This window comes from Coffea arabica, chromosome 3c (assembly GCF_036785885.1).
Source record: "Coffea arabica cultivar ET-39 chromosome 3c, Coffea Arabica ET-39 HiFi, whole genome shotgun sequence".
Classification (NCBI taxonomy): Eukaryota; Viridiplantae; Streptophyta; class Magnoliopsida; order Gentianales; family Rubiaceae; genus Coffea; species Coffea arabica.
Genome location: NC_092314.1, coordinates 42,990,991 through 43,016,490, shown reverse-complemented (window position 1 = coordinate 43,016,490; position 25,500 = coordinate 42,990,991). Strand labels below are relative to the sequence as shown.

The window sequence follows — 25,500 nt, the reverse complement described above, 5'->3', positions numbered from 1 at the left end:
TGACAAAATCATACATTTTACATACAAGGACACAATCACACATTTTACATACAAGGACACAATGCTACTGTGTCAAAATCACATATTTTACATACAAGGACACAATGCTACCGATAATGCAATATTCCACCATTTTAAAAGTTTTTCCCATCAGACTCCATCTCAAATTTAAAGTTGTGACAAGATAGAATAATATACATATATCTACCAACATGGTATCTTGGATCTTGAAGGGCCTAATTAGGTAGACTTGCAACTAGTAGAAGTGGGACTTTCCTTGGTGTAACCATCCCATGTGCTTCAGTCATATCCAAATCTTCTGGTCTTGCTCCACCAACCAACTGAAAATCAAAGTTGCACATCAAATTTGCAAGTGCAAGTTCAGCTGTAACCATAGAAAACGCAGAACCGGGGCAGCTCCTCCTCCCAGAACCAAATGGGATGTACTCAAAATTTTGCCCTTTAATGTCCAAAGAGCTATTCAAGAACCTCTCTGGCCGAAATTCCTCAGCAGCTTCCCACAATTTTGGGTCCCTTCCGATCGCCCAAGCATTGATAATCACTTGAGTGCCGGCAGCTATATCGTATCCCATCAATTTGACTGCCTGGCTTGATTCACGAGGAAGAAGTAATGGAACTGGTGGATGCAAACGAAGAGCCTCTTTTATTACTGCTTTTAGGTAATGGAGATTCTCTAAATCATCTTCCTGGATGCATGATTTGCTTCCCAAGAATTGTCTCACTTCTTTTTGCAATTGTTGCATGGCATTTGTGTTTCTTAATAATTCTGAAAGTGCCCACTCCAGCAGCGATGATGTAGTATCAGTTCCACCAACAAACATGTCCTGCAAAAACAAAAATAATGATAATAAAATCGGGACAGAGAAAGTTCTATGTCAAATTTCCGATACAAGCTACATGAAAACTTATATTTTGATTCCCTGAAGAAAAATTTGGTGTTTGCATGGTTGCAAACTCAAAATTGCTTGTTCTTTCAGTTATACGTCATAGGGACCTACCTCATAAAGACTATATTCCTATTCTACTTGTCTATGTTATTTTATGCTTTATAATAAGAATAGGTTATACAGATAAAATTTTTGAATTGTATAAAATATTCAAAAGGGGATAATTTCAGAAACCTCCCCCGAGGTTTCTGACAATTTCACTAAGCTCCCTTAAGATTTGAAAAATTACATTTATCTCCCTTGATTTAATAGTTTTAGTAACAAAATCTTGAAATAATATTGACTTAGACAATTTTTTAAATGAATACACAAAAATGCTCCTGTGGAATGAGTTTCAATTTATTTGCCTATACAATTACAAGATTTTTTAGTATAATTATAAGGAAAATGTGTCAAAATTTTCATGTCCATATCTACTATTTGTTAAACAAATATAATAATAATTTTATTACTATGATATGATATTTTTGATGGTATTTTATTATGAATTTAGATTTATAAGATAGAAAAGAAAATGTTAAAATAATTCATTTAGAATTTATAAATTTTTGAAGTAATAGGATTATCATAATTTAGCAGTGCTTTTGGGCCATTTCCTTTTGATTTATTGTTAAGTTTAATACCAAAAATAGAAAACAAAGATCAGCAAAAACATTGGATTACATATAAAATTAACTCATTGAAAAAACACTAGTTCGGCTTTTGGTTATAATTGAAACCTAGAGGCAATAGTGGTAGTTCTACAATTTTATTGACGAAAAATTAAAAAAAAAAAAGAGTAAGAAGGAAAAAGAATGAAAAATAATTTAAAACTCATTCTAAGAATAAGCATATCAAATAAGAGAATTTCATTAAATATTTAAGGGTAAATTATCATTTTAAATGATAAGGGGGGTATGTGTAATTTTTAAACCTTAAGGGACCTCAATGAAATTATCATAAATCTCAGGGGAGGTTTCTGTAATTATCCCTATTCAAAAGTATAGATATCTACTCAGAAGACAAAGAAGTTAATGAACAGACTAACTCAACCTTGGACCTTTATATTACGTTGCTAATTTTTGCTTTTCCCTCAATTCTTAACTCATTGCTTGTACCATTCGATACGGACCAAAATCACACAACCAAGATAAAAGAGTGCATCAACTGACTCACATAGCATGTCAAAATTATAGTTAATGGTTAGGGTGGTTTCAAACTGTTTGCAAATATGGTGAAAGCCAGTTAACTTATGTTTGAATAGAAAAAATATTCCAGCATCATCCCATTATGAGACATAGAAATATCCCGGATGGTGTCACGATCTAATCAGCGGACAACAAAATGTTTTGGACTACTTCAACAAGGCGATGCTATACTTCTTTATCTGAATTTGTTATTTTTCCCAGGTGATTTGTGTGAGTTTTTGAAAATCAATTCTCAGAAAACCAAAGCTCAAATCCCATTCCGATCAGCTTTGCATTTTATACAAAAAAAATAACTTATGCAATTCACCATTGACAGACCAAACACTGCAAACTTAAGTATTAACAAAAGAACTGTAAAACTGTAACTGGGAAGATAATCAGAAGAAAGTTAATTTTCTTTACCATGATGATGGCTTTAAGGGAATCTCGCTCAAAAGCAAAATTGGTGGCATCTGTTCCCTGGATTTCAAGCAAAACATCCACAAGATTCTGCTGCTGTTTCTCATCACCACCATTCTTGTTTCCTCTTTTGTCCTGCTTCTTTACTCCCTCTTCAAGAAGTTTTTCCAGATATTCATCGAAATCTTTGGCCACTTTTTTCACCTTTGCTTCCAAGCCATTGATATTATTTATCCATGCAAGCCATGGGATGTAATCTCCAACGTTGAAAACACCCAACAACATGGTAAATTCCCCAAAGAGTTCCTGAAACCTGCTCCCACTTTCCTCTCCCGAATACCTTTTTCCAGTGGCAACTCTCGAAACTATATTGTTAGTAAGTGTTGCCAAAATTTTATTTATACGTATTACTGAAGACGAAGCACAAGATTCTCTAATTGTTTCCAACAATAGTGCAATCTCTTCTTCCCTTATGCTTCGAAATGACTGAACCCTCTTGTGACTTAGAAGCTGTAGTACACATATGCATTTTACCTGCCTCCAATACTCACCATAGGAAGCAAACGCTATGTCCTTGAAATTGTACAGAAGCCTTCCAGCAAAGCCTGCTTTAGGCCTATTGGCAAAGATTAAATCATGTGTTTTCATGACTTCTTCAGCTGCATCAGGGGAGGAGATAATTAACACCGGCTTGCTGCCTAGATGAAGCAGCATTGGGGAACCGTATATTTGAGCTAATGATTTCAGAGAGCGTTGAGGGATTGAACCGAGTTGATGAAGGTTTCCGATTATGGGTAGCTTTGGAGGGGAAGGTGGAAGGTTTTGTGAGGGGTTTGAGGTGGAATTTCGCCATTTGACAACAAAGATAGTGAAGAGGAAACAAAGAAGTAACGAGATAGAATGTTTGAAGAAGAAGGCAATTATTTGCTCATTTGGAAGTGTATACATCTTTGCCTTTCCGTTCAGAAATGTGAATTGGTTTGCTATTTGCTTCGTTTGAGTTCCCTACTACACTTATTAGCTTCCGCTAAGTGCCACCTTTTATAGATAAATTGAAATGCAACTTCCAGAGGGGCAAAAAAGAAAAAAAAAATGAATGTAAGCCTCTCTTTACGTAATAGGGACAATAATCAGGTAACTAGAGATTTTTAGCCGGACTCTTAGGCCCTCCTGTTTTCCTTTGAAAGTGGTAGGAGTTTTTAATTGAAAGTGAAAGTTGATACTAATTTTATTTGTGATTTAAATAGGAACAATAATCATGAATAATTAATGCATTAAATTGAATAAGGTTTATGCAACAAAATTGACAAACGTCCATTTTGCCTAATAGTTTGTGCATATTTTAGTTCAATTATAGTTAATTTTGAGCTCTTAAGACAATGTGAATGATCATTTGGGCAATATTTGATGCTTCTGAGTAACTTTGAGAAGACTTGTAAATTCATCGCATTTTACCTGTTAAAATTTATTATTTTTGGTAGGGATGAAAAAGTAAGGACAATCCAGGACTAGTTACAAAAAGTCATCACCAGATTTGATAAGAGTATACGGGGCCACACAATGAATTTCGAGTCAGATACTAAACCAGATACCTGCTAGAAGGTTTTGCAAGAGAAAAGGTATTGAGCAGTATATGGTATTAGATAGAAAGAGTCAAGCCAGATAGTCGTGCTAGATACTCTTCAAGGATTTTCCGAAGAAGAGTTGCTAGCAGTATATGGCGCCAAATAGTTGAAATTCATTTCAAATACCACGTCGAATACTTGAGCCAGAAGACAAAGGGGTTGTGATGCGAACTTGATCCAACAAGAACCTGTCTTGAAGAATTAAGTCGATCAGGCAACGGAACGATCTATCTTGAATAGATTATGGATACAAAAGATGGATTCTATACCAATCAAAGACAGTTTGAGACTGTTTAGAAGGTAGTAAGGCGCCATAATTCAACGCGATCTTGAATTTATAAGCTAAAACTTGAACAAAGGAGACACAACTCACTTTGTATCAAGAGACGTTCACAAAAGAACAAGAAAAAGAGTTAAACTCTCATGTTTTCATAAAATCATCATCTCCCTGTTGCATGAAAGAGTTGCCTTTTTATAGGCTTACAAGACTCAACCCCTAACCTAATTAAAATTTTGCAAATGAAAGAAACTCACAGCTTTAACTCACTTTAGTTGGTCACTGTAGTTGGCTAGACCTAAGCTAAACTAGTTAACTAATCTACTAACCACACAACTAACTATTGGTCAAATCGAACCCATACTCAACATGAGCTAATTCAAACCAACCAAACAACGAAACACTCACTAACATGGACTGAAAAAACATATAAGAGACTTGAATTTAACCCTATTCATTGGACCCCAACGAACCATTGTTTGATCTTGAAATTTGCATGGGCAACTCTTAGGAATTGTATCAAGTCGTGTCTTGCCCTTTGAGGCAAGACGCAAACTTTCAACAAATGTAGCACTTTTCTCATTCTTTTTCATGTTTTAGTGTAGGATAGAGTTAGATAATCTAGTTGTTGTCGATCCATTCTTGCGTTGGCTTGACAAAGAGATTGATAGAGATGAAGATGGAGAGATTCAAGAAGCTCTAGTGGCAAGGGTTTTTCTTCTCTCCATCTCTTTATCTTGTATTGGATTCTAAGTTTTGTTAATGCAAGTTCTGGATATTACATTTGTGATGCTATTTTAAAGTTTATGCCTTGGGTATTTGGGTGGACTATTTATGATTGTTATGTGTTGATTTCTTGGTTATTTTGGGCTATTATCTTAATTGAGTTATTTAGCACTTTAGCTCTCATAATCATGATTAACTGGCCATTAATTATGATTATCTAAAGGTGTCAAATTTGTAATGAAAATTGAAATTTGACACTAATTCATGAAAGTGTTAAGTACACTCACAAAAATAGCGGTGCATCTTTGTGACTTGTTTTGTAGTGATTTCATAGAAGCAAATAAGCTTATAGTTCATTTCATAACCACGAAAGTAGGTATGGATTAGCTGTAGGTCTATTTGGTACACCCGTGAAAGCAAGTATCACATACATAGGAAATTAAGCCATGGCTTAGCTGAGGTCTTAGTACTAATTTAGTTGGGAAGTTGCATTAGCATGAATAGATAGTGATTGCATTACCAACGGAGCTTTCATTTACATTTTTCTGCCCATCAGTAGTTTAGATCTATTTGTTTTAATTTGTCGATAGTTTAAGTAATAGAGAAATTTTAGTAGTCCCGGTAGTTGTCCGTTTTCCCTGTGGGTTCTACCTAAATTATCCTATACTCGCTCACGACCTATGTACTTGCAGAAAATCGCATGTGAGGTAGTTTAGGAAATTATAAATTCAAACCTTGACTATGGATTGAGATTTATTGTTGTATGCATACCCCGTGCACATCAAGAATATCATAATTAGTCATCATTTCATGCATTGGAAAGCAAATAAAAGAAAAAAAAAAGAACATAAAAATTACACAACAAAAACAGTTATAAATAATTATGTATTTTTTAACACTCAGGAACCGGAGGGTAAAATTGAAGAGAATGATTTGAAACATGATCCTTTGAGTCCTTTTCTTAGGTTGACAATTATGAAAACCTTAACAATGTAATTGAACCAAAAAGTCACCCGATTTGTACTTTATACCCTCTCACATTTAAAATCCGAGAATGAGAAAAGGGAAAAAAAAGGGAACCTTGTGTATGTGTCTGCTAAATTTAAAATTCTGAAGTTTATTTGTCTTATTTTTTTACTTTACTTGTGACGACATTCTACCATGTAACAATTTTTAATAAAATCTAAATACCTTTTTTTTTTTTTGTATAGAGTATAGGGATATTAGGTGTCGATCCCAAAAGAAAGTTTGTCAATTACCGATGGTTTTTGAACTCCTATATTGTTTAGAATCTTGAAAGTGCAAGAAGTTAAATCTATACAATGAATATGAAATAAAAGTAATAAAAATAACAATAGAAATCTCCTAGGGTTACGGAATTCCTCACTACTCTTGCAAGCGAAATTACCAATTAATTGAATGTTATCATCTTAGCTAGTTATGGTGTAATTTGCTAATGTATGTGAAACTTACTCTCGTAGTGAATCAAATATACTTATAGCTAAATCATACTTACTCTCATAGTTATGAAATTAATTACAAGTTCATTTCTTCTCTAAAATTATATGAAACAAGCCACTAAAATCATATAGGTGCGCGTATATTCTCGTGAGTGTACTTCCTAGGTTTATCACTTTTTTGATATAATGTCAAATCCCAATTTTCATTGTAAACTTAACACCTTAAAATTATCACAATTAATAGCCAATTAATCATGATCAGATAAACAAAAGTGATAAATAACTTGTTCAAAATAATATCATCAAATAACCAAGTAAACATCGCAACAAGATATAAAAGTTCATCCATAAACCTTAGCTAAACATGCATGAAAACAAGATCTAAACTTGTATTATAACCAAACATTAGAATCAATATAAGAATTAAAGTGATAGGAGAAATGTCACCCTTATCACATGAGCTCCAAACTCTCCATTTGCATCCTCAACTTTACCCAAGTTTAGCTATCACAAGAGTGGATGAAAACTATACTACTCTATACTAAACTAATGAACTAGACTAATGAATTAAGGAAAACTAGTGAAGACTACATTTTAGTAGTGTTTCTAGCCTTCCAAAGTTATTAAACAAGTTTAAAAAATGCCCTATTTTTAGAGAATTAAAGCTCAAAGTGAATTGTTTTTAATTGGCAATTTTGTCTCTTGAAATTATCAAAAGGTGCTTCTCCAAGTTTCCACACTTTTCTTTATAGCTACAGCCAAAATTCTGAGTTGGAAAATAGTTGGAAAAACTATGTGAATGTAGAACAAATTGATGTGCAAGTTGCAAGTTCGTTTAAAGAATACGCGGGTATCAAAATGTGGGCATGAGGTCACGTATTGCCCCCCATTTTGCCTAATTGCAGGTTTCCCCATTTCTGATCAGTCTTCAACTTTACTTTAGTTTTGTACAAATTTTAACTGATACTTTCTCAATGATGGAGACTGAACTAGCTCTTCTGCAAAACATAAACCTTAAGTTAGCTTTCAAATGCTTCAAGAAACACTTAATTTGAAGCACTATGGACTGAAAAATGACCAAAATACTCTCGACAAGTCAAAACTCTATTTCAGCTTTTGACAACAAGAGTAGCTAAATGTATTTTGACCTTTTGACTAGGAAACCTTATGAACTGGATTTCAGTGTCTTCATAATAATTGTAGAGCTATGTGTATAGCTTAAAATGACTCAAGAATCAACTCAATCTAATGCTTGTACCTCAAAATATAGCCGAAATACCAACAGTGGTCAAAGTTGTCAAACTCCCTTTCTTTTATACTTGATTGCATTTCATCTTTTGAGTTTTTGGCACTTCATATTCTCTTTAAATCCTTTCACATAATCAACAATCATCCATATATCTTCTCAAATCACTCCATTTGATGATTAAATTATTAAACTTACAAAAATATGAAGTTTCCACCACTTTAATCCATAAAAATGCAATTTTTCACGCTATGAACCACAAAATGTAGATTTCACTAGAAATGTAGTTAATTAGCTATAAAAGTGAATAAAACACACCAAAACTAAATAATGAAACACACATAAACACATAAAATTCAAGCTTATCAACTAGATGTCCCTTTCCTAAAATTTCTGAATGTAAGCAAGATTGCTTGCATAGGAAAGTGAAAGCCAGAACTTAAGTATTTTTTTCCCTATTCTCTTGGATTATTTTCTTCCTTAAACTCTTGGAATACTAGAATATTTTGTAAAACATTTTCAGTGTAAGAATTAACGGGTTCTGAATGGTTCTTTAAGGTTCATACTCTTTGTTTTCTGCTTTTGCAGTAAGTTGTGTATTTTTTGCTTATTGTTTTGGACTTCCAAAAGAAAGAAAAAAATCCATTTCGCCATGCAAAAATGGAGTCATGAAGAAGAAGAAAAGCATGTATTTCAAGTTGGAAAAGGGGTCTGCAAGAAAATTTAAATTTTTTAGACGGCTAAATCAATAATAGATACAGTTCATACTAATAAATTAATTAGGTGAGATCTATGCATGATTGGTTGGGACAAACAAAAGGATCAGATGATTAATGTACTTAATGTTGCAATCATACAAAGGGATAATAGCAAAGATAATGGCATCATTGGTTATTCATCAAATCTTTCTAGAGTAAAATATACATCACATTTTTTAAACAAACATAAAAAAGATACATGCAAAAACTGTTAGGCTCAGGAGTGAAGGATTATGTTTCATATTGGTTCGAGAGATAGATAAAGAGCGGTCAATATGTAAGTAAACGCTCGAGACCTAATGGCTTAAGCTTTTGGGTAAAAATTAGATTCCTAACTTATATATTGGGTTCTTTGGTGGACTCTTTCGAGGCGTTTATCTTCATCAAATTAATATCAGAGTTTCAAGTTGTGAGACTGGGCTACTCATGGCTAAGTGGATTCTTCTACGTGTTGGACTAGTGAAAATTCTCTTATTGATGGTGGATCAAAGTGCCAAAGTGCCAATGAGTTTGGGTAGTATTTAACCAGGTGCGCCATGGGTTTGGCAAGAGGTCCGATTAGTGTTAGACTAAGGAGCCAAAGGTTGGCAAGGGTCCAGAATACAGTTTGGATGTTGAAGAAAAGTGGGTTTTTATTTGGGAGAAGAGATGACCTTAGACGATAAGGTGAGATTACATTAAGTATTAAAGTGGGATCAAAAAAGAGTTTGTAAATTTGGGTTTAATGTGAGGGATTACTCATGAATGGTAAGATTTGTTAGATTCATGAGTAAAGTATTATGTCCCACATTGGTCCGAGAGATAGAGAAAGAGTGGTCAATATGTAAATAAGGGTCTGAAACCTAATGGCTTAAATTGTTGGGTCAAAGTTGGGTTCTTGATTTACATATTGGACTCTTTGGTGAACTCTCTGGAGATGTTTCTCCCCATCAAAAACTCTTTAGTAATGTGCTTTGATTTAATGTGATAACGCCTTTAATTAACTAAGTCTAGGCTTTACCTAATAACTTTTGAAAAATATTCAATATCTACTTCCGTTTTGCCTTATTGTAGGTTTTCTCATTTATGATCAATCTTCAACTTTATTCTATTTTTGTACCGATTTTAACTGATACTTTCTCGATGATAGAGGCTGAACTAGCTCTTCTGCAAAACATAAACTTTAAATTAGGTTTCAAATACTTCAAGAATCACTTAATTTGAAGTGCTGTGGACTAAAAATAACCATAATACTCTTAATTGGTTAAAACTCTGTTTCAGCTTTTGATAACAAGAGTGGCTGAATGTATTTTGATTTTTTGACTATGAAACCTTATGAACTGGATTTTGATGGGCCCATAATAATTGAAGATCTTTGTGTTAGCTTCAAAATAACTCAAGAATCATCTCAATCCGATGCTTGTAGCACAAGATATAACCGAAATACCAAATGGTGTCAAAACTGTCAAATTTCCTTTTTTTGTTTATACTTGATTGCATTTCATCATTTGAGCTTTTGGCACTTCATATCGTCTTTAAATCCTTTCTAATTATCAACAATCATCCAAATATCTTCTCAAATCACTCTATTTGATGATTGAATCATTAAACCAAAAAAAATATAAAGTTTTCACCACTTTAATCCATAGAAATTCAATTTTTCAAGCTATGAACCACAAAATGTAAACTTCACAAGAAATGTAGTTAATTAGCTAGAAAAGTGAATAAAACAGATCAAAACTAAATAATAAAACACACTTAAACACGTAAAATGTAAGCTTATCAACTAGATGTCCCTTTCCTAAAATTTCTGAACGTAAGCAAGATTCCTTGCTTAGGAAAGTGAAAGCCAGAACTTAAGTATTTTTTCCCCCATTCTCTTGGATTATTTTCTCCCTTAAGCTCTTGGAATACTAGAATATTTTGTAAAACATTTTTAGTGTAAGAAAGAATGGGTTCTGAATGGTTCTTTAAGGTTCATACTCTTGTTTTCTGCTTTTTGTAGTAAATTGTGCACTTTTAGCTTAATTTTTTGGACTTCCAAAAGAAATAAAAAATCCATTTTGCCATGCAAAAATGGAGTCATGAAAAAGAAAAGAAGCGTGTATTTCAAGTTGGAAAAGGGGTCCGCAAGAAAATTTAAATGTTTTGGACGACTAAATCAATAATAGATACAAGTCATACTAGGAAATTAATTAGGAGAGATCTATGCATGATTCGTTGGAACAAACAAAAGGATCAGATAATTAATGTACTTAATGTTGCAATCATACAAAGGGATAATAGCAAAGACAATGGCATCATTGGTGATCCATCACATCTTTCCAGAGTAAAATATACATTACATTTTTCAAACAAACAAAAAAAAGACACATGTAAAAACTTTTGGGTTCATAAGTAAAAGATTATGTCTCACATTGGTCCGAGAGATAGAGAAAGAGCGGTTAATGTGTAAGTAAGCACTCAAGATCTAATGGGTTAAGCTTTTGGGTCAAAATTGGATTCCTGACTTACATATTAGATTCTTTGGTGGACTATCTCGAGATGTTTATCCCTATCAAATTGGTATCAGAGTTTCAGGTTACAAGACTGAGTTACTCATGGGCAAGAGGATTCTTCTAGGAGTTAGACCGGCAAAAATTATCTTATTGATGTTAGACCGAAGTGCCAAAGTGCTAATGTATTTGGGTAGTGTTGGACCTGGTGCACCATGGATTTGGCAGGAGGTCCGATTGGTGTTAGACCAAGGAGCCATAGGTTCGCATTGGTCCAGAACACAGTTTGGATACTGAAGAAGAGTGAGTTCTTGTTTGGGAGAAGATGTGATCTTAGATAATAAGGTGAGATTGCGTTGAGTATTAAAGTGGGATCAAAGAAGGGTTTGTAAATTTAGGTTTAATGTGAGGGGTTACTCATGAAGGGGGAAATTTATTAGATTCATGAGTAAAGGATTATGTTTCACATTGGTTCGAGAGATAGAGAAAGTGCAGTTAATGTGTAAGTAAGGGCCTAAGACCTAATGACTTAAGTTTCTTTATCAAAGTTAAGTTCTAAACTTACATATTGGGCTCTTTGATGAACTCTCTCAAGGTATTTCTCTCCATCAAAAACACTTCAGTAATGTGCTTTGATTTAATGTGATAATGCCTTTAATTAACTAAGTCTAGGTTTACCTAATAACTTTTGGAAAATATTCAATAGCTACTTCCGTTTTGCCATATTGCAGGTTTCCTCATTTCTGATCAGTTTTCAACTTTACTCTATTTTTATACCAATTTTAACTGATACTTTCTCGATGATGGAGATTGAAACTAGCTCTTCTGCAAAAGATAAATTTTAAGTTAGCTTTCAAATGGTTCAAGAATCACTTAATTTGAAGCATTGTGGACTGAAAAATTACCAAAATACTCTCGACTAGTCAAAACTCTGTTTTAATTTTTGATAAGAAGAGTAGTGAATGTATTTTGACCTTTTGACTAGGAAACCTTATGAACTAGATTTCAATGTCTCCATAATAATTGTAGAGCTATGTGTTAGTTTCAAAATAACTCAAGAATCACCTCAATCCGATACTTGTAATTCAAGATATAGCCGAAATACCAACAAGTGTCAAAACTATTAAACTCCCTTTCTTTTATACTTGATTGTATTTCATCTTTTGAACTTTTGGTACTTCATATTCTCTTTAAATTCTTTCAAATCATTTACAACCATCCAAATATCTTCTCAAATCACTCCATTTGATTATTAAATCATTAAATCAACAAAAATATGCAGTTTTCACCACTTTAATCCATAGAAATTCAATTTTTCAAGCTATAAAGTACAAAATGTAAACTTCACTAGAAATGTAGTTAATTCGCTATAAAAGTGAATAAAATATGCAAAAAACTAAATAATGAAACACACTTAAACACGTAAAATGCAAGCTTATCAACTAGATGTCGCTTTCCTAAAATTTGTGAACGTAAGCAAGATTGCTTGCATAGGAAAGTGAAAGCCAGAACTTAAGAAGAAGAAAAGCGTGTATTTCAAGTTGGAAAAGGGGTCCGCAAGAAAATTTAAATTTTTTGGACGACCAAATCAATAATAGATACAAGTCATACTAGGAAATTAATTAGGTGAGATCTATGCATGATTCGTTGGAACAAACAAAAGGATCAGATAATTAATGTACTTAATGTTGCAATCATACAAAGGGACAAGAGCAAAGACAATGGCATCATTGGTGATCCATCACATCTTTCTAGAGTAAAATGTACATCACATTTTTTAAACAAACATAAAAAAAGACACATGTAAAAACTGTTGGGTTCATGAGTGAAAAATTATGTCTCACATTGGTCCGAGAGATAGATAAAGAGCGGTTAATATGTAAGTAAGCGCTCAAGATCTAATGGCTTAAACTTTTGGGTCAAAATTGGATTCCTGACTTACATATTGGATTCTTTGGTGGACTCTCTCGAGATGGTTCTCCTTATCAAATTGGTATCAGAGTTTCAGGTTGCAAGACTGAGTTATTTATGGGCAAGTGGGTTCTTCTAGGAGGTAGACCGGCAAAAATTCTCTTATTGATGTTAGACCGAAGTGCCAAAGTACTAATGTGTTTGGGTAGTATTGGACCTGGTGCACCATGGGTTTGGCAGGAGGTCCTATTGGTGTTAGACCAAGGGGCCATAGGTTGGCAGGGGTCCAGAATACAGTTTGGATGCTGAAGAAGAGTGAGTCCTTGTTTGGGAGAAGAGATGATCTTAGATGATAAGGTAAGATTGCGTTGAGTACTAAAGTGGGATCAAAGAAGGGTCTGTAAATTTGGGTTTAATGTAAGGGGTTACTCCTGAAGGGGAAATTTTGTTAGATTCATAAGTAAAGGATTATGTTTCACATTGGTTCGAGAGATAGAGAAAGTGCAGTTAATGTGTAAGTAAGGGCCTAAGACCTAATGACTTAAGTTTCTTTGTCAAAGTTAAGTTCTAAACTTACATATTGGGCTCTTTGATGAACTCTCTCGAGGTATTTCTCTCCATCAAAAACACTTCAGTAATGTGCTTTGATTTAATGTGATAATGCCTTTAATTAACTAAGTCTAGGTTTACCTAACAACTTTTGGAAAATATTCAATATATACTTCCATTTTGCCATATTGCAGGTTTCCTCATTTCTGATCAATTTTCAACTTTGCTCTATTTTTATACCAATTTTAACTGATACTTTCTCGATGATGGAGATTGAACTAGCTCTTCTGCATAAGATAAATTTTAAGTTAGCTTTCAAATGGTTCAAGAATCACTTAATTTGAAGCATTGCGGACTGACTAAATAATGAAACACACTTAAACACGTAAAATGTAAGCTTATCAACTAGATGTCGCTTTCCTAAAATTTGTGAACGTAAGCAAGATTGCTTGCATAGGAAAGTGAAACCCAGAACTTAAGAAGAAGAAAAGCGTGTATTTCAAGTTGGAAAAGGGGTCTGCAAGAAAATTTAAAATTTTTGGACGACCAAATCAATAATAGATACAAGTCATACTAGGAAATTAATTATGTGAGATCTATGCATGATTTGTTGGAACAAACAAAAGGATCAGATAATTAATGTACTTAATGTTGCAATCATACAAAGGGATAATAGCAAAGATAATGGTATCATTGGTGATCCATCACATCTTTCTAGAGTAAAACATACATCACATTTTTTAAACAAACATAAAATAAAGATACATGCCAAAACTGTTAGGTTCATGAGTGAAAAATTATGTCTCACATTGATTCGAAAGATAGAGAAAAAGTGGTTAATATATAAGTAAGGGCCCGAAATCTAATGGCTTAAGCTTTTGGGTCAAAGTTGGATTCCTGACTTATATATTGGGTTTTTTGGTAGACTCTCTCGAGGTGTTTCTCCCTATCGAATTGGTATCAAAACTTCAAGTTGCGAGACTAGGCTACATTTGGGCAAGTGGGTTCTTCTAGGAGTTAAACTAGTGAAAATTTTCTTCTTGATAGTGGACGGAAATGCCAAAATACTAATGAATTTGGCTAGTGTTGAACCAGGTGCGACATGGGTTTGGCAGAGGGTCCGGTTGGTGTTAGACCAAGGAGCCAAAAGTTGACAGGGGTCCAGAATATAATTTGGATGTTGAAGAAGAGTGGATCCGTGTTAGGGAGGGTCCGGTTGGTGTTAGACCAAGGAGCCAAAAGTTGACAGGGGTCCAGAATGTAATTTGGATGTTGAAGAAGAGTGGATCCGTGTTAGGGAGAAGAGGTGATGTAAAGTGATAAGGTGAGATTGCGTTTTGTATTAAGGTGGGATCGAAGAAGGGTTTGTAAATTTGGGTTTAATGTGAGGGGTTACCCATGAAGGGGGAGATTTATTAAATTCATGAGTAAAGAATTATGTCCTACATTGGTCCGTGAGATAAAGAAAGAAGGGTTAATTAGGTTTTCTCTAATAACTTTTGGAAAATATTCAATATCTTTCTCTGACCAACGAAATAGTTTGTTATGTTTCACTCTGACTTTTTTATAGGTGACCAGTTTCGTGACTCATGCTACGCATGGCTTATGTCCAGGACAAGCTACACTACAATTTATTTTAAGAATTTTGCCTTCATTCATAAAAAAAAATATTAACATTAATCCAACCAAATGGCTTCACAAATTACTAGACTGTGTTCAACTGCAAAAGTTAAGCCATTAGCATGAGGCACTTCAATATAGGATGCTGCACAAGCGTCCAACTCAAAATATCATTCTATCATCTTTGTATTTGAGAAGCACTTGCTATTGCTAGTTCCACTTCGGAACATGGATAGGAAATTTTCAAGGCTGGTCATAAAGTTGAGGACGCCACTTGCTATTGATGAAGCAGCATTGGGGAACCGTATTTTTGAGCTAATGATTTCAGAGAGCGTTGAGGGATTGAACCAAGTTGATGAAGTTTTCCGATGATGGGAAGCTTTGGAGGGAAGGTGGAAGTTTCTGTGACGAGTTTGAAGTGGAATTTCGCCATTTGAGAACAAAGATCGTGAAGAGGGAACAAAGAAGTAATGAGATAGAATGTTTGAAGAAGAAGGCAATTATTTGCTCAATTGAAAGCGTATACATCTTTGCTTTTCCGTTCAGAAATGTGAATTGGTTTGCCATTGCTTCGTTTGAATTCCCTACTACACTTATTAGCTTCCACTAAGTGCCATCTTTTATAGATAATATAAAATGCAACTTCCAGAGGGGGCAAAAAATGAATGCAAGCCTCTCTTTACCTAATAGGGACAATGATCAGGTAACTAGAGATTTTCAGCTGGACTCTTAGGCTCTCCTCTTTTCATTTGAAAGTTGATACTAATTTTATTTGTGATTCTAAATAGGAACAATAAATAATTATGTATTTTTTAACACTCAGGGACCGGAGGTTAAAATTGAAGAGTATGATTCAAAACATGATGCTTTGAGTCCTTTTCTTAGGTTTGACAATTATGAAAACCTTAACAATGTAATAGAACCAAAAGTCACCCAATTTGTAATTAAAAAACGAGAATGGGAAAGGGAAAATGGAAAGAAGGGAACCTCGTGTATGTGTCTGCTAAATTTAAAATTCTGAAATTTATTTGTCTTATTTCTTGACTTTACTCGATGTCCCTTTCCTAAAATCTCCGAACATAAGTAAGATTGCTTGCACGGGAAACTGAAAGCCAGCTTTAGTATTTTTTTTTTTTCCCTATTCTCTTGGATTATTTTCTCCCTTAAGCTCTTGGAATTTCTACAAGATTTTGTAAAACATTTTCAGTGTAAGAATGAACGGGTTCTGAATGGTTCTTTAAGGTTCATACTCTTTGTTTTCTGCTTTTTGCAGCAAATTTTGCATGTTTTGCTTACTTTTGACAGTGAATTACGAGTTTTGCACTTCCAAAAGAAAGAAAAAAAATCCATTTCGCCATTGCCAAAATGGAGTCATGAAGAAGAAGAAAAGCGTGCATTTCAAGTTAAAAAAGGGGTCCGCAAGAAAATTTAAATTTTTTGGATGGCTAAAACAATAATAGATACAAGTCATCCCAGGAAATTAATTAGGTGAGATCTATGCAGGATTAGTTGTGACAAACAAAACGATAAGATAATTAATGTATCATTGGTGATCCATCACATCTCTCTTGAGTAAAACATACATCACATTTTTCAAACAATATAAAATAAAGATACATGCCAAAACTCTTCAGTAATGTGCTTTGATTTAATGTGATAACGCCTTTAATTAACTAAGTTTAGGTTTTACCTTATATCATTTGGAAAATATTCAATATCTACCTTTGACATCCGAAATAGTTTGTTATGTTTTCGACGTTTTTGTAGGTGACTTGTTTTTAAATTTGGACCGAATCGACTGGTTCAACCAAATGAACCAGGAACCAGCAAAGCATCCAGTTCGAGTTTGTCTTAAAAATTGCATGGCCAAGACTCGATCAAAACCCCAGTTAGACCAGAAAACCAAAAAATGAAAAAGCTCGGGTGGTGGCTATGACGGTGGTGGTGGCACAACCACTTACAATTCTTCCAACATCCAAATCTTCAAGATCTAAAACTAAAAAAATTGTGAGAAAATGAGAAGAGAATTGAAGATAAAAATGAATCTGAAGAATATAGAAATTGATGTTCTTGATTAAAAAGCATAGATTGGTGGTGGCCATGGCAGTGGCTGCGGCATAGCCACTTACAATTCTTCCAGCATTCAAATTTAACAAGATCTAAAAATAAAATAAAAGAATTGTAAAGAAATGAGAAGAGAATTGAAGACAAAAATGAATATAAAGAATAGAAATTGATGTTTTCTTTGGTGAGGAAAGAAAAGAAGACAAAAGATTTTAGAAGATTAAAAATACAAAAGAAGAAAAGAACATAATAGGAAAGTGGATATTACAGGCTGGAGAAGAAGAAACGTTGAAGAAGACTGGACGACGCATACGCTTCCTTATAAACCTAAAACTTGGAAAGAAGCAAAGATTTAGACATTGGTTAACAACTTTCTATTATTCTATTTTGACCTCTCAAGTTTCTGAACAATGGTTTTATTTGTCAATGCTTTCATAAATTTCTTTATTTGTCAAACAAGTCTCATAAATTAGTTTTAGGCACATCAATTTTCATTTAAAGCTTAAAAACATTCAATTAGAGTTATGATCGGAGGATGCTAAAATTTAGGATGTATAAGAATACAAATAGAGAGATAAAAGGAACATTTTTTTCCATATTGATAATACACTTATACATATTTTTACGTATAATCTATTTAATTTTTAATTAATATATTTATGATATTATGATGATATCACCTGATTCTTAGATCAATCCAACTCTGATTGAATCCATTGACTCCTGAGTTCGGCCGAGTCACTACCCAGTTCGAGTTTCAAAACATAGGTTTCATGAGTCATGCTACGCATGGCTGGTGTCCAGGACAAGCTACACTACAATTTATTGTAAGCATTTAGCCTTCATTCATAAAAAATTATTAACATTAATCCAACCAAGTGGATTCATAAATTACTGGACAGTGTTCAACTGCAAAAGTTAAGTCATTTAGGATGGGGTACTTTAATACAGGATGCTGCACGAGTGTCCAACTGAAAATATCATTCTATCATCCTAGTAGTTGAGAAGAAGTACTTGCTATTGCTAGTTCCAGTTCAGAATAAAGATAGAAATTTTCAAGGCTGCTCATAAATTAGAGGACGCCACTTCATAAATTCTCAAAAATGATCATCTCCCCAAAACTAGAGCTATGAATGGGGCCAGCCTTGTTCAGCCTGAAAAAAAGCCAATGAGCCTAATATTTAATAGAGTCGGAAAGAGTTTGGATCTAAATGATAGATCCAAATTAAGTGTGAGATGAATTTGGGTTCTACTAAACTCAAACGCAATTAAAACTCGACCCATGTATATGTATAATTATATATATAATATATATAATTGTATATTAAATGATATATAAATAATATAATTGTACATATCACAACATTAAAATATTAATAATTTATATATAAATTTATAATAGTTCATAAATATTAATATATGATATATAATTGTGTACTTAGTTATCAGCTTGGCCCAATCCTGATATGAGCCCAAAATCGTATTAAAGTTATGAGCTGAATTTGAGCCTTCTAAATAAAATCCAAATCTGAAAGTTTGAAATTCTTATTTATTTTCTGAGTCGAATTTGACTTTGCCAAAACTCGATTGATGTAACCCATTGACAAAATGTAATGTAAGGTAGGTAAATTTGCCCAGTTAAATAATTGGTGAAGTATTTATGAAGAAAAATCCAACATAGTGTATGATTCATGGTTGCAATTGCCACGATTGGTTCGTGGAGACCTCAAGTTGGATAGGTTAGGTTATCCTAATTTTCGGATTTACTAAACATTTGGATTTCTGGAATGGGTCTAGAACGTCCACAATCATTCAAGCGCTGTTGCTGCTGCTGTTGTTTTGCAGTTGCAGCTACTGTTTTTTGGCTCTCCGGTTGAGCAATTCTCTCTTTTTGCTGGTTTGGATGTTTTTGCACCTCTGTTTGGCAGCTGCTGATGTAATGTTTTCGTTGTCTTGTTCTTTTTGGCTTCAAGCTTGGCATGTATTTATACAGCAGTCAACAGCTTAGCTTCCTCTCTCATATTCTTCTCTTCATTGCTCTTCTTTACTTGCAATAGCAAACTCCCTCTGTATTTTAAGTTCCTTGGATTTGCCAAAAAGGATAGGAACAGATGTTAGTCTAAACCTCATAGTGCAGCCAATTACAAATGTCAAGAGGCAAGAAATAATGAAATCTTGGTCTTATCTAAACATTAGAAAGATGATATGTGTACAAGTCTAGCTAAATCTACAGAGTGCACCGAAAGTTCTGTTTTGTTAGGAGTTAAACCATATGCTTGGGACACTACATCACCGAATGCTCAGTTATGTATATATATTCATTCTGTGTCTTATTGTCAGATTGTCCTTCTATAATCGCAAGCGTAATTGTACTCAACTCAACAAACACTGAGTCTTACATAACAGAAGAATAGCAAATCCAAATGTTAAAATTGTAATGAGACAGATAATTTATCAAAGAAGTCAGAAAGGGCATATAGTTCTAATTGAATCTAGCCATTAGCAAAATCATGAGTGGTATTTATTTTAGTACAAAAAACCACACAGTGGAAGTATAAATAACATCTTAAAATCGAAGGAGGAATGACTCGATAAATTTACGCAATGGAAGATTGCGCTACGAAAATATCAACTGGCAAAGAAGAGAAGATAAGCAATGTTAGCACTCTGAGGCGCAAAACTCAATTTGATTAGAACAAATTCTTACTACTGTTTTGCACACCTAACCAACCGGCCACTAGGCCTTTAAATACGACCAATCTAATCAACTAACGTAATATTGGACTCTACAATCACATACATATACAAACTCAATCACCAAATTAACTGTGAAACCAATTCCTATACCACTTATAACACTTCAGCCCAATTTAACTAAAACACCTAATTAACCAAGAACATAGTCATTATCTTGATTTAATATCGTCAACATTGTCCCTTTTAAAGCAAATTAAAGTCACCATGCGAAGGTCCGATACCATCGTCGCGGCCAACGATTTGTATGTAAAACTCTGTTGCGACGTAGGTGACATGCAATTACAACTTGCAGTTGATCATCGATTTTATCTTCGCATATCGAAGCAAATTAGCCTTGTACTATGCATACAATGTAGCTGTCAATTCTAGTTAATCAAGCCCACCATCAAAGCCAATATATTTTCTCAAAATAATAATCATCCACACAATTTTCAGCAACCAAGGCAAACCTTCTTTTTGCCAATTATTTCCACCACAAAAGTTTCCAGCTTCACAATTTCTAATGAATAGATTAATAAGAGAATCCACCCCGCAAGTAAAATAAAAAATTTCTTTCTCTTGATCAAAATTTATACCGTTAATAACAAATTCTTCTTCATGACTTATCCCAAAGAATGTATGCAAATCAAAATTTTTGGTCCAGAAAATAGCCAATTTGGTCCCTTAACTTTTTCATTTAAACCAATTTCATCCTTCATGATTTTTTTTCACCAATTTAGTCCTCAAACAATTTTATGGGATTCAATGTATGACTTATTGGTGGCGCCACCACATTTTATGTATTTTGCACAGCGGGTTAGGGGTATAATTGGAATGACTAGTTCAACTGTCTAATTATAGGGATTATAACAGAGACTTTTAGATGATTAAGGACAAAAACCTCTGAAAATTGAGAGAGAAGTAGGGTTTCATAAGGATCAAAATTTAAGAAAACTGTAATTGAGATTGATGAATAGATCTGTGTCTTTGACAATGGAATGCATCAATGGTGACAAGGATGGTAAAAAAGAAGCAGATGCAGCAACAATGTTGAGTAAGCTTTCATCAGATCTTACTTAGTTTAACAATTTCTACTATATTGCTTTTTGTTTGTTTGTGGCAAGCATGTTAGTTTAACCTTTTCATCAAATTGTAGGGCTTATGTGTTTGTACTTTATCCTTGGCTGTGGGGTTGACAAGGATAAACTTTCATCCGATCCGAATTAGTTGAACATTTTCTTCTCACCTTCGATAGTAGTATTTAGCATGTGGGCGATTAATTAGTAGAATAAATTGATTGTAGGGCTGATGTGATTAATCAGTGTCTACAATGACCATTAATTCTAGCCATTAGTTGTAGTAAAATATATAATACATCAAAATACACAAGCAATATGTCATGATTAATTGCAATAATTTACCCCGTAATTTATGCATCCATGAAATCTTCTACCTAGGTTCGCCAATGTCTGCAAAGTTACAATTCTACATTCTTCACGACAGTGACAAAGTACAACCTCATCCCTATTGTAGCATTCTACCCTTTCTCCCTTCACTCCTGTCAATTGCCCACTTACTCGACTATCCAGGTTTGAGTTGTCTGCTACATAAACTTGAGGCGAGGTTGTCAAAGTTTCTCCTTGGCTACATTTCACTTACAAATATCCAAGTTCGGTGACTTGTCCTAATTTTTATGAGCTCTTCTCTCTCAATTTTCAGAGGTTTCTTTCCTTCATCTTGTTAAAGTTGCTATTATAATCCCTATAATTAGATAATCGAACCAGTCATTCCAAATATAGCCTCGGCCCACCGTGCTAAATACATAATTTGTGGTGGTGCTGCCCATTAAGTCCTACATTGAACTCGATAAAATTGTTTGGGAACTAAATTGGTAAAAAAAAAAATTAGTAAAGGATGAAATTGGTTTAAGTGAAAAAGTTCATGGACCAAATTGGCAATTTTCCCTTTTTAGTCATTACACAAATTTTACAAATTTCTATGTCGTCAATAAAAACATCCTCTTCTAAATTAATTTTTCATTCCAAACCAATTATTGACTTGTGATCAGATTCACATGCAAACTCGAGCTCATGGATAAAATCGAGCTAAACCGTGTTTTTTTCAAATCAAGCACCGAGGTATCCCAGAAATGGAACTCAACAAGGGCGAATTTGGAAAACTTGACGTCAACCACGAACTAAAATAGAATTATAACAAAGATAAAACGTGGATAATACGTCCTCAATCACAAGCTACTATCAAATATATATCATAAAGAGCTCAAGTGCATGATTGATGATTGCCATTAGCAAAGCACAAAGATAAGGACTGTGAGTTAGTTACAAGATTTTTTTTTAATCTTGTCATATTTGCTATTTAGAAATGTTCAAGAATATATTCACATATTCTGAAACTTCAGTATCCTTTCATTTTCTATATAGCACTTTCAAAACTCAAAAAACCATCTCTATTATACTACACAAGCAAACATAAATTGGTATTTCACCATTTAAAAAGTTTTCTGAATGAAACTCCGCGTCAAAGTCAAAGGTGACAGCCATAATGATAAGAATATCCATGAACATAACATATTCAAGTGCCTAATTAGGTAGACTTGCAACAAGTAGAAGAGGGAATTTCTTTGGTGTAACAATCCCAGGGGCTTCAGTCATATCCAAATTCTCCGATCTTGCTCCATTTGCCAACTCAAAGTTAAAGTTGCACATCAGATTTGAAAAGATGATAGGAAAAAAGGGATGTTTCTTTCATATACATTGAATTAGGACAATGCACTTTATATAGAATTACAATATCTATTTCTACTAATTCTTATAGTTGTGCTAAACTATGCTATGCTATCAATTTACAAAATGTGAGGACCCGAAAATTATATCTAATTGCATACATTACTGTTAGAAAATTTGAATGTGCAACTCTGTTTGATTATCGACTATTTAGAATGTTTAATTGATTGTCTTAGATTTAAGTACATTAGAATACTTCAAATTTAAGTATGATTAATATACAAGAAAATTTCATACAAATTAGACAAGAAACCAGTGAAGTAATAGTGACAGGGAATGAAAGTGCAAGGTTTAAACCTTTATTTGTCCATGCAATTGACACCTAGCATAAGCTTGGACATTTGTCCAACTAATGAACAAAGATTGTACCAGCTCATTGTATATCTTTTCTCTTGGGACACACAAAAACCGAAAGACAAAACATATTTCTGGTTCCTTTTCTGAAACTTGCAACCAGGAGAGAGTGAGGGAGAGACAGCTTCCAATTTCTTCCTATCACTTCAAAGACAGAAAAAAGCCGAGAGTGAGAACTATAGGAGAACCAGCCTCTTGTCTGTTTCTGCAATTTGAAGCTTCAATCAAGAAACAAGAAAACCACCATTCAACCTATCTAAGTGAACTGGGTAGAAATAGAAATTTGCAGCATAGGAACCGTGGGAGAACAAGACGTAAACCTGTCAAACGCTCTTTATTTTCTTTCTACTTTGGCCCTATAATGTCTTAGCTTGAACTAACGTCAAGAAAAGTACCAAGGAAAAATGCATCAAAGCTGGAAATATTTTGCTGAACTCACTGCATGAAATCAGTCTGCAATGCTGTGGTTATTTCTCACAAAATCTGTTAAGATGCAATTGCATGCAACACACACACTCTAGTTCTTTTACCTTGTCATGCATGCAGAATTTCACTTGAAGAAAAGAAGGTTCAATGGGAAAAAAAACTTGAGGGAAAACTGTATTTAAAGACTGATTCATTGCCGGAAATTTCTGTTTATAGCCGACGGTAGGAGAGCTGAAAACTTGGAAGAAATTTCACTAGGAATGCGCGATATATGTTTCATCTCTTGTCCTATAAGATATTTGCCTTTAAAACTAGTGAATCATTGGCAAACTTGGCTGAAATTGTTGAAGAAAGCTTGCTGGAATCTGTTGAGATGACCGAGAGAGGGAAAGAAATAATTCTCCAGTTTTCCTCTACAAATTTTGGATGCAAATTTCATATTGTGGTTCAAAACACCTTATAACACCTTAACCTTAACATTCATGTTATATTTGAGTGAAAAATGAAGAGTTTTATTGAAGGAAAATTTATCTTTTAAACTGTCTAATTGCTGGAATTTTTCCAGTTTTGGCCGAGAGAGAGATGACGAAGAATTTTTCTGTTTTCTCCATGAATTTCAACTGAAAATTGCATAATGTTTTTTTTTTATACCTTATAATACATTAATATTGACATGCATGTAGCAGTTGACTTGAATCCAAGTGAAATAAGTGTTGGCATTGAGGGAACTTCGCTGAAAATTCCGGTCATGATTGATAATTGAGGACTGTTGGAGTAGAGTTGAGGGTTGCAGCTTTAACTTCAAAGTTTTGTTGGTTTTGGTCAAAAACTCACTTCATGTACCATTTGCCTCTTTTATCAAAACATGCATGTGGTAATTGTTAAGTTCAAAGCTAGAAAAGATTGATTTTTGGAGGAAACTCTAAACTTGGAAATTTTCCATTTTCTTGCCACGAGTTTTGATAAACTTGGTTCAAACTTGCTTTAGGCAGATGTTCTAATCTAGCAATATATGTTGTATAATTGACATTTTAAACAGTAGCTGTGGAGTTGAATGAGATCTTTCAATTGATCTAAATAAGAAAGTTTAGGCTTTGCGCGAGGGAAACGGAAGAAGTGAACCTGGACAATTATTCCACCTTTAAGGTTAAACTTTAACTTTAATTAATTCTGGTTTTTAACCTGAGTTGTTGGGTAGATTTTATACAATATTATTGTTCTTGAACCTGAATAAATTATACTAAAGTGAACGATATATGTACTTTGGGTACCTTCTAACGATTAAACTTAGTATAATCAACTTAGAATTAGGATTGCGGATGAAAGTAACTGCACTTAGTGATTATTCTTAGAATTATACCATAACTATAGTACTTGAAATTTGTCTCGGGAACTATTAGTGGGCGTGAAAGCAATCTCGGGACCGAAGTGTATCTTGTTTGACTAAGTGAGTGTTTCCAAAATTGTGTCTAAACTATTTATGTTTTACTTAAGTGATGTTATGTGATAAATATGCTTATTACAGAATATTGCTAAGGATTCATTGTAAAGTGTATCTCCAGTGTCCCTCGCCTTCTAAGTCAGGGGCGTACTTTATCGCACTCAACTTAGTTGAGTTTGAAGGTTGATAGTTGATCAAGTGTTACTGTAAGTATGCATTAATGTAAACCATATGTGTACTTTAGTACACCAGTTGAACTAAGCCCCAAAATCCTCTGTTCAACGGACTATTCGAGCCAGCAAAGGGTTTGATGGGGTACGACGACAGTTTTGGGTAAGTGTTTCGGTATAGTTGAGTATTATCCTGAAGTTTGGAGATTATTGAACTGATTAATCAATATAGGGGATTGTTTATTATTTTGAAAGATATAAGAGGCTGATTTTGGCAGAGTGTCCAGTGATATTGAAATGACTCC

At 33.9% G+C, this 25,500-nt stretch overlaps 1 protein-coding gene across 1 annotated transcript; it reads right to left on the bottom strand.

Annotated features, from left to right (window-relative positions):
- LOC113736022 (tabersonine/lochnericine 19-hydroxylase-like) lies at positions 1 to 3,576 on the bottom strand. The gene is made up of 2 exons (XM_027262978.2): positions 2,558 to 3,576; positions 1 to 845 (listed from the first exon to the last, which is right to left on the bottom strand). Exons 1-2 carry the CDS (start codon positions 3,500 to 3,502, stop codon positions 237 to 239), a joined length of 1,554 nt encoding a protein of 517 aa, XP_027118779.1. The 5' UTR covers positions 3,503 to 3,576; the 3' UTR covers positions 1 to 236.
- Between the last annotated feature and the right edge of the window lie 21,924 nt (positions 3,577 to 25,500).

Bases quoted from the DNA above. Each gene is read 5' to 3' on its own strand.
- LOC113736022 (XM_027262978.2), bottom strand. From the start codon at position 3,502: ATGTATACACTTCCAAATGAGCAAATAATTGCCTTCTTCTTCAAACAT. The intron at 846-2,557 runs GTAAAGAAAATT...TTGTTTTTGCAG, and splicing joins CCCTTAAAGCCATCATCATG to GACATGTTTGTTGGTGGAAC.